This window comes from Euprymna scolopes, chromosome 44, assembly GCF_053919585.1.
Source record: "Euprymna scolopes isolate OS-2025 chromosome 44, ASM5391958v1, whole genome shotgun sequence".
NCBI classification, from domain to species: Eukaryota; Metazoa; Mollusca; class Cephalopoda; order Sepiida; family Sepiolidae; genus Euprymna; species Euprymna scolopes.
The window spans coordinates 55060535-55071266 of NC_136525.1; the positions used below are offsets into that span (position 1 = coordinate 55060535).

The window sequence follows — 10732 nt, forward strand, 5'->3', positions numbered from 1 at the left end:
TTCCGGACCCATATCGATGTGGTGATTGAGGCTGAAGGCAGCTACATTGAATAGATGTCAGCTCTTCTACAGAATCAACTCTGAGGTGGATAGTTGGAGTTTGAACACCACTAAAAATAGATCATGGTTTGTGTTGTGGGTTAAGGTTAGTTATCATAAGTTGAAAATGAAGAAAATTTCACTAGATTAACCCAATTTTCGTAAACTAAACTCTAGGCTGCTTTGTGATAACTATTATAAACATTTTTAAATTTTATCTCATTTTACTGTTGTGTTGAACACAAAATTAAAATACACTTTCTTAGCTTTCAGAATTTGTTGTCAGAAGATATACGCCACGATATGATATCGTGTTTACAACAGAATTTCCATTCATAAATCAAACTCTTACAACTTGAGACGACATTCAGCAAAGATGGGTTCAACCGGTTATTCTCGTTGAACACACTGTGTTCCAGATAAATACAGACCATATGGAGAGATAAAGTCCTGAAAAACACCCTATACCTAATTTATCTGGGCATGACACGCAACAAAACATTGTCATAAAAAACATCAAGAAGGTCTGCAAGGTGCTATTGACATGTAATAGCCTTCTCGCGACCCCAGCTAACAGCTTTTGGGGAGTGAAGACACAAATGCTACCTCCGTTAGCTTTAGCACGGTGCTACTTGACCACAGAATACTGCGTGGTAGCACGGGCTCGTTCCAGCCACGCTCAAAAGGTTGACATCAAGCTCAACAGCGCATGCAGGACGATTCCAGGCAACCTAAAATTGACCAACCCATCATATGTCTGCAGGCTGTTTGGAGTTGCTCTGCCGCAAATTTTTCGAGGCATCAGCAAAGACAAGGCTAACTAAAATACACTTTCTTGCCGTTCAGAATTTGTTCTGTCAGAAGATATACGTCACAACATTGTATCGTGTTCACACCAGAATTGAATAAGTCAAACTCTTGCAACTTCACGACTTAGGCGACGTTCAGCCAAGATGGGTTCAACAGTTTACTCTTGTCGAACACACTGCGTTCCAGATGAATGAAGGCCATACATGATAGTATACAGTGGCCACAACTACTGGGGTACTATGTAGGGATTTGGGCAGCAAGGTGTCGGTTCACGTTACACTTGAACTTCTGCACGTCAGTACTGTTGGGGAAGCAGGGACCTGGAATGGAATTCCAGAGTCTTGCGGTTCTGGGGGAAGAAACTATTGGAGTAAAAAGATCTTTTACATCTAGGGATCTCTACAGTGTGGGGGTGGGATCTAGTAGCCTGTCGGGTTTGTCGAGGGTGCTCGCGTCGTGGGGGCACAAGTGATTGCAGTTCGTCAGAGCATTCACCACTAAAATACTTGTAGAAAAGGCAGAGGGATGCAACATTTCGTCGATGGGACAGAGGCTGAAGCTTAGATGCCAGTTCAGGGCCTATCAGGTTTGCGACTCTCTTTTGAACCTTGTCAAGGAGCGAGAGACTAGTAGCAGATGCACCAGCCCAGATGTGGCAGCAATGACTAGTGACGGGTAGTCAGTCCTGGGATCAGCGGCAAACACTGTAGACCAGAGCTAAGTTTGATGTCAGCTTTCATGATGTGTAACCACATCTCCAGCTAAGCTACTGGCCGTCTTCACCAATCTTAGAGTGATTTTGGAGCTATCGCTTTGTGGATGAATCCTCCTCGACTGAGGCATGCAAAGTGGACAAACTAACTAAGTCTCCTTTTTGGTCCCCCAATTTATCAAAGAGGGACCTATGTTTTCAGTGGTGTCTGTTAGTCCAGATGGTTGCCAGATAACCGTCCATTAGTTTTTTTGTTTTTCCTGAAATTTTGCCACAAATTGTATTTCATTAAATAGATGTGCACAGTAAAAAAATTTATTTTGTGAAAATTCCCGTTGAGTCCCAAGCGGCTCAAAACAGGTCAAAAATGCCCCAAAATGACACGCTTTGCCCCATAACTTTTGATCTATCCATTAGACTTTTCTGAAATTTGGCCAAAATGTGGAGCCCATTGTTCTTAATATAAATCCAGTATGGGTGACTCTGACAAAATTCTGGTTTGCGTACCCAGGGACTTTTACTGCTAAAAACGCCCGTTTTTGTGGCTCTTTTTTTTTTTATATTTCTCAACCATAACTTTATATCAAGTGGTGGTCAAGGCCTGAAACTGCACCATTATCCATTTACACTGGGATTTGGCATCCCCAGGGACTCAAAAGAGGTTAAAAAAAAGAAAGCCCCAAAATGGTAAAAAATGACACTTTTTGCCCTATAGTGTTTGATCCATTCATTAGATTTTCCTGAAACTTGGCCAAAATGTGGAGGCCATTGTTCTTAATATAAATTCAGTATGGATGAACCTGGTAAAATTCTGGTTTGCATCCCTCTGGGACTTTTAGGGTTAAAAAAAAAACAAAAAAACATGCCTTTTTGTCTTTTTTATTATCTAAACAGAATGATAAAATTATGCAGGGTAGATAAGTTTAATTTTTTTTTTAAATTAGACATATTTTTGATAAATAAAACTAGAAAAACTTAATTTTTCACCTCCGATCACGTATCTGGAAACTGTTTTACTTTCAACCTATAAAGATCCTTGTAAAAATAAACTTTATTCAATTTTATTCTTTAGAAAAAATATTTTAGCAATACGGCTCACACAATTTTATCAAAAATGTCGGTTCATTTTAGAATTGAAACATCAAATTCATCCCGGTTTCCTAAGTTGGATTTTTTTTAATTATAAACGTGGTTTTTCGTATGACATTTATGTCTATTCGCTAGATAAAAGGGTAAAAAATAAACTTTTTGTTCATTTATTTATTTTATTTTATTTATTTATTTTGGTAGGCGTTTTATTTTGACACCTAACAACTTTTTGCGTAATAAAATGGCAGATTGAGATTTGTCGTCCAAAAAAGAAACAACTGAGGTAAAATAGAAAAAAGAGTACTCCCACAATGAATAATAGTTAATAATTTAGTTAAGTTCGGATAACTTACGGGGAAAGAAATCTTCTCCAGCATTGTTGCGCCTTTCCACTGTACTTATTAAAATGTGGTAAAAAGTAGCTCTTTTTTCATATTACTCAAAAACTTGATATGCATGTCTATATATTTGTTTTCCATGAATTCAAATATACATGTCTTAAAACGTGAAGCTACCATTTGTCCATTTTTACTGGGATTCGACGTTCCAAGGAGCTCAAAAGGGATCAAAAATGCCCCAAAATGGCAAAATAAAATCACACTTTTTACCCCATAACTTTTGCCCCAACCATTAGATTTTTCTGAAACTTGGCGAAAATGTAAACGAAAAATTGACCCTTCACACTTCTTACATTCATCATTTCTTCACTTTTGTTTGTGGCGTCATTTCGCATTCAGCACCAAAGGGGGAGGGGGGGGGACGACACCGCACGTATGCGCGGCTTTTTAAGGCATATGGTTACGGGGGAACGATCCTGCAGATGAGGTTGGTTGGTTGGTTTTTGTTTTACGGCATATCAACCCTTTTCAGGTTATTTAATGCCGAATCCGGTGATTTTGAAGAAAATATTTTTAATAGAATATATTTGTTTTTTGCAAGTCAGTTTCTATTTAACCCATAGTTGGGACCATAATAGGTACTACCACTCCGGGTTAGAGTGGACCTGGGAGCAATGGCAATTAAAGGGTGGCTCCACACTCCCCAAAGCCCGCAAGCTGGGGCCTCACCATCTGATATATTTTAAGGTCATACTCAGGACCCCCATTGAGGGACTTTTACCCTCTGCAGGGGGGCAGTCGGCGTATTCTAATGCCCCACCGACAGGGCCCCTGCAGATGAGGAGAAGAAAGATGAAGTATAAGAAACTCTTACCTGGATGCTGGAGATCGCCTGTGTTCATGCTCTGATCTAATATGAGGTGACGGGTCAGTTTCTCCGTCTTGCCATGCTCTCTCGTTTTCTGAATGTCTTTTGCTTGAACGCTCTTGTCGAGAAGACTCTCGCTCGGAACCCTTGTCCCCAAACGAAGATTTTGAATGTACTTTAGATGTGATGGGATGCGGTGACCGACTAGCTGACCGACGACTCTGCTGCAGAAACTGTTCCAAATAGCGCTCGACCGAGTCGTCACGCATCGGAGCACTCACAGCAGAGGATAGTTTGCTGCCCCCCCGGGATGATTTATATGATGATGATGATAACTGGGAGGCTGGTTGGGCCGTCTGCGGTGAGGAGGCCTGCTCCTCCTCCCAGTTTTGTGATTGGTGGAGAGAATTACTGTCTTTGCCATCGACTACAATGCGGGTATCATGCGGTCGGCGTACGTACTCACTTTCATTGTGAGGGGGTGCTGCCGACGGAGACGATGGAGCAGGATAGTGGGGGTAATCATCATACCCATCCATCCTATCCCTAGGAGGATGATAGCGAGGATCGAGAATCCCGCTGCTACCATGCTGATCGTAAGGTCCGTCTTTGCGGTAATAGTGTTCAGAATAATGGGAACTCTCCACGCTTCGGTAACGCGAGCTTTCACGGTTATATGCATTTCCGACAGAGTCACTGTCGTGATACCGCCTGTCACTATGACGGTGGCGCCGGTGATGGTGATTATCATCCTTCGGTTGAGAACCTAACCGGTCTACTGCAGATACCGTTGGGGTTGTTTTTGGCCGTTTGCTTGGAATCTCTCCCTCTTCAGCCTCTTCCTCCTCCTCCTCGGCTTCCCCTTCTTCGGATTCAGAACCATAACCCTGAGCTATTAATGCCATCGCGTTAATAATCTGTGCATTCTTTTCGCCGTTGAGATGCGCCCGGATTGCATCTCGCGCTGCTTCCAATTTGGCCAGGTCGGTGTCCTCCAAGAGACCCTTCTGCTCAGAGTCCTCATCCTTGGACCCTTCGGCCTTATCGACCTTGTGCTTCTTACGTTTGTGCTTGTGGCGTCGACGTTCGCTGCTGTGTTTGTGCTTGTGTTTATGCTTATGCTTATGTTTCTTCTTCTCGCGTCGGGAGTGCTGTTCTTTGACCGAACCATCGTCGCTACTCGAACTGTGCACACTGAAAGAAAAGAAAAAATAAAAATTAGAAGAAATAAAATATGCAACCCCCCCAAAAAAAAAACAACAACAATTTTTAATATCGTCAATGATGAGAGTTCATACACAAATGTTTTAATTTGAATAAAATGAAATACGCATCAAGTGCGCTTGAAAGCCAAATCACAACGCAATATTAAGAAAATAAATATTTTACTTGTTTGAAATTTACAAACAGACTTCTCCAACTTTACAACATGGCAAGGAAGAAGAAAAGCAAAAAAGAAGCAAAACAACACGCTGAAGATGGAGTATACCTCTATAAATTTCAAACAAGTAAAATATTTGTTTATTTTCCTAATTTTACGTTGTGATTTGGTTTTCAAGCGCACGTGATGCGTATTTCATTTTATTCAAATTTTTTTATATATTTCAGCAGTATGTATGAAGAAATCGATTTTGAAAAAAATACAAAAAAAAAAAACCTGACTGAACGCAAGAACTAAAATGATTATCAAATGTACCAGAAAAGTCATTTGAATAAAAATTGAGGTCTTTAACCGGTTAAAATAGTTTTTAAGGGGTCAAAATTGAAAAAAATCGTTATTCATTTCATACATTCATCTCAGTTTATTTTTAATCAGTTCATATGTGTATCACGTTGGTACAGTGGGAACATCACCAGCTTTGAATGCTACAGTTTTGATTACGGTTTTGGCTGATGGCAATGAAGACTATTGTCTGCTCCATAGACTTTACTGCTGCATTTGACTTTGCTGACCATGGAGTCCTTTGGAAGTTCATGTATGCCAATAACATGCTCCTAAAACAAACCCTGATAGGTCCAACTTGGCCTTTTGGTCAAGAGCAAAGTGTAGTATCTGTCCGGCAGATGCTGCAAGCAAAGACCATATGTGGGGGAAACCCCACATATAAGACCTTGGTCAATGTAGGGGCAACCCTTCATACCAATTGTCACTATCCAGCTCCCCTACTCCCCATTTCCCCTTCACTCCTCACTTTAAAAATCGGCCTTGTGCCTAATTTGCTCAGTGGGGGAGCAAATAAATACCTCAAAGTGTAGTATCTGTTCTTCAGATGCTGCACTTCCATTTCTTGTTCTCTTTCAGTGGAGGATCAGTCCTTCACGACCGAGACAATTGTTTATTTTTGTACCTTTTCTCCACGTTAAAAAACCCTGGTGTCTAACTGTCCCATGGGGAGGCATAGTAAATAGGTACAATCAATCTCAATAATTTTCCCCACTCTTTATCTGTGCCTAAATCTAAACGCAGATCCATGAATAAATGCTCTTTCCCAGAACTGCCTGCATGCGGAACATTGTTCTACTGGCCTGCTTCCCGGCAGATTACAACATGGTAGCCTTCAAATTCAAGTTCTTGTTGAACCATCCTCTTAAATAATCCAAATTCTACCCAATTTATACCATTAACGATTACTAAACTACCAACTTACATTTATTAATCAGTATTTTTTATGATCTGCCCCAACGCAGTATAAACACTTCCAACCCCTCCATCTTAAGAACGGCTTTCGGAATAACCACCCACAACCTCGAAAGCCATTCATAACACGGGGAGGTTGGGGGATGTTTATACTATGCTGAGGTAGTTCGTAAAAAGTACCCATTAATCCTTATCCTTGAGTAGCCTTCGTCCTTGATAGTAGTGATTCCCTGCTAAAAAACAACAATCTAAAGAATAACAAATTATTCAAAATGGCCATCCATTTGAGCCATATTGGATAACTTTACCGAATGTTTACATATTTAAAATGTGTATTGCTCAATAGATTTTAACTAGAAAAAACTTCTGATATAAAAATAATATTTAACAACAAAAAATGTTTTTAATGCCTACACAATTTTTTTTCCGTGCTTATGCTCTTATTGACCGCGTTGAAGTAATAACATTATCTAGAATGCCATTCTTAACATGGAGAGAGGAGGGTGTTTTGCAACTGTACTTTCACCTAACAATTTAATTAAAAAAAATAGGGGGGGGGGTGCTTATGTATTTTTGGTACCGTGCTATTTTTAAATAGTTTTTTTCAGGTTAACTTCAAGTTTCACGATTCTTTTTTTTATTATTATTAAATTGTTTGGTGGAAACACAGAATAGTTATAAAACACCCTTCCCACACCAAAAATAAAAAAATATACAAAATACTGTTAAAAACCCACCGAATATATGTCAGCCTATGTCACGGTAACATATATTGAGCAAGCTTCTAACAGTATTTTGCCTAGTTTTTTATTTTTAACTCCTTTTCCCAAACTTACTGTGTCAAAGAGAGAGTCGGGCGCAATTTTTAATTTTCCAATACATCGGTAAACACTATGTTTTTCGAGCTGAATAAACATGTTACATTATATAAAAACAGTAAAAAATTATCGAGTTTGGTAGAAAAGTAACTTATCTTGCCTTCGATAACATTTATTTGTTATATATTTGTTTTTTTGACAACTTTTTCGAATCTATGTGTACAGTAATACAAACCCTTTTCGGTTTGACCCGCATTTTCGTGAATTCCTGTCAAGCATGGATCGGGCAAAACCAGTAATCATTGGTGTTAGCCAAGCGTTGTTCAAATTAAGGGGGCGGGGATGACTTTATTTTCTGATTAGTTATTTATTATTTATTTATGATTATTTTTTAATTGAATTTTTGGGAGTTTGATTAGCCAATAAAAAAGCGCTATCTAAATGGAAACAGACGACATTCGAATTGGAAGAAAGCGACTAAACCAACAACAACAAAAAAAAAGTTGACAAACAAATATATTTTCAAACTCGCCAAACAGAAAAATGATAGGCAAGAAAATAAATCTATACATGTTAGAAAAAGAAATGAAAACATCGATGCAGACAATCTCATATTGTCAGGAGAAGAAATTGCTGTCCCCAAAAATGTGGTGAAACAATTGTAAACACAAATGTTTACTTAAAAAAAAAAAAAAAAAGATTGTGTGTAAAGGATGGTTTCTCCTGGAGATGTACAAATGGACAGTGCCACCAAAAGAATTTGACTGAACAACAAGTCTTGCAAATAAAACAAAAAACAAGAAAAAAAAAATACGGTTACAAAAAAGAAAAGACACAAAAAAAAAAAAAAAAACTTGGGTATTTTTTTTTAGATTAGATCCACCTCCACAATTTTCTTTTATATGACAACTTTTATAGGTTTTCGACTATGCTGAATACGAAAATCGCATTGAAATTTTGCAGAAATAATTAGTTATCGAGATATAAAAAGTTGTATAATGCATTGTATTCTTTGGCGGCCATCTTTTTTTACGCGCGTGCAGTGTCAGTCATAGACGAGTAGATTTTTATGGCGCGCGCACGCGCGTAAAAAAGATGGCCGCCAAAGAATCCAATGCATAATACAAATTTTTATATCTCGATAACTACTTATTTCTGCAAAATTTGAATGCGATTTTCATATTCAGCATAGTCAAAAACTCTAAAAAGTCGTCATTTAAAAGAAAATTGTGGCGGTGGCGGTGGCCCTAATCTGAAAATTTACCAAAACTTGTACTGGTACTAGTGCAGAGAGTGATCCGACAGATCACTGATCCGTCCTGAAATAATAACCATATTATTTAAAAAATCATTCTTAACATGGGGAGGGTGTTTTGTACCTATTCTATATTCAACCTTTACAATTGAATAAAAAAAACATAAAACTTTAAACTTGAAAATACGATTTAAAAAATAGCGCGGATCACTCTCTGCATTAGCTCCGAAAGTACTAAAGTACTGCTAAAGTGAAAATTGATACACACACATATTTCTGTATCCATATAAAATGTTTTAAGATCTAATATTTTATATATCAATTTTCCGTACTCCTGCTGAAATAATGTTATTTAAAAAGCCATTCTTAACATGGGGAGGTGAGGGTGTTTTGTACCTATTCTATACTTTAACCTTACAATTGAATAAAAAAACATATAAAACTTTAATTAAACTTGAAAATACGATTTAAAAAATAGCGCGGATCACTCTCTGCACTAGCACCCTTGTACTTGCACCCAACAATTATACGGTTAAAAAATCTTGGTGAAAAAACAAAAACACTTTCTGTTGATAAATATTTCGCAAAAAACAAACAAACAAAAAATTAAATACTAAAATGAAATAAACATTTTCATTTTTCAAGTTAGTTTTTTTTGTTGTTATTTTTGATTATTTGCATTTTTTTTTTCTGGTTTTTGTTTGTTTTTTTTTTTGTTTTTTTTTCATTAGTCTGCGTTTGTTACAACGTTCGGCTGAATTGCCGGTCTCGCCCGATCCATGCTTGACGGAAATTCACGAGAATTCGGGTCAAATTATGCAAGAGTACCCCCTTTTCATCTACATAAGCATGAGGTTAAATTCTGAAATTGCACCAAAAAATTGCCCCGTTAGGGAAAGAGAACCAACCCCGATGTTGTTTTTATGTCGACTGGCCTAATAGTTCGTTGAAATAAAGCCTAAATGATGAACTAAGTTTTAAATGTCGGATTTAATTAAAAAATTAAAATAAACATAAAAATAAAAACAGTCAGGTGTAAATTAATATTTCACGCAAAGAAAAAGAAAAACGAATCGTGGAAAAAATACGTTTGTTTTAAAAATAAAAATATGCGTTCATATTCCCATTTGTTCTGTGGAAAAGATATGTGAATTAATATTTTTTTGCAGAAAAAGAAAACTTAATAAACATTTCTAAATATCCACTAAACGCAAAAACTAAAAAAGAGAAAAATATTCTTACCTTTTGCTAGCTTGGTGTTCGCGATCCAAAGTTTCAATTTCTTTTAGAGCGGATTCAACGTCCGCCATTTTGAACAATTAAGTCGCCATCTACTGGCAAAAGGATGAACTATTTACGAAAATAAGTAAACTTGTTAAAACTAAACAGAAGCTACGGTTTACTTACTATTTTCAAAATAATTTACATTTTTATAATTATTGTTTTCCATGCAAAAATTTCACTAATTTTATTTATTTTTATTTTGAAATTATACGAAACTATGCGCTGTACAATAGTCGCCATCTATTAGCGAAACGATGAACTACTTTCCATTTTTTACGAAAACAAATGACATTATTAAAACTAAAGAACAACAATTATTGACTTGATATTTTAAATAGGAATTTATATTTTAATAATTATTGTTTTAATTTAGAAATTTCCACTTCATTTATTTATTTACTTATTTTTGTTTAAAAATTATACGAAACTGTGGGCTATACAATAGTCTACCAGCAAAACAATTAACTGTGCTTGTTTAGATAAAGTCGACAAAGATTTTTTTTTTAATATGTTGTTTAAAGCAAAAAAAGCAACAGTATTGAACTGTCGTTTCGAAAAACGTCAGGCCCTATTAAAGTGTCGAAGAGGGAGATAAGTATGTCCCTTGTATTCGTAATCTTCAAGGTGTTTACATCTAGGGAAAATAGGGCGCTTCTACACTATTAAGACGAAATTTCGGAAATCATAATACTGAATTTCACATGAGAACAATGGTATTTACGTATTCCTCGTATTTTTAAAATGATTATATCCAAAAATTACGAAAATCGATAAGGTAGAAGTTAACGAATAGAATTTCATGAAAACGACTGTAAGACACAGGAGAGTTCAAAAGGGAAATAATTTTCGGTAGTACTTGTATAGTTTAATCAAGACATTAA

At 36.9% G+C, this 10732-nt stretch overlaps 1 protein-coding gene across 1 annotated transcript in view; it reads right to left on the reverse strand.

Moving 5' to 3' along the window:
* Positions 1-9960, reverse strand: part of LOC145268851 (uncharacterized) — a 47894-nt gene extending 37934 nt beyond the window's left edge. The window contains exons 1-2 of the mRNA XM_080124526.1: positions 9810-9960; positions 3863-5050 (exon numbers count right to left, since the gene is read on the reverse strand). Of these exons, the coding sequence (XP_079980652.1) occupies positions 3863-5050; positions 9810-9877 (1256 nt within the window). The 5' untranslated portion in view covers positions 9878-9960. The remainder of the gene's footprint in view (positions 1-3862; positions 5051-9809) is intronic.
* Between the last annotated feature and the right edge of the window lie 772 nt (positions 9961-10732).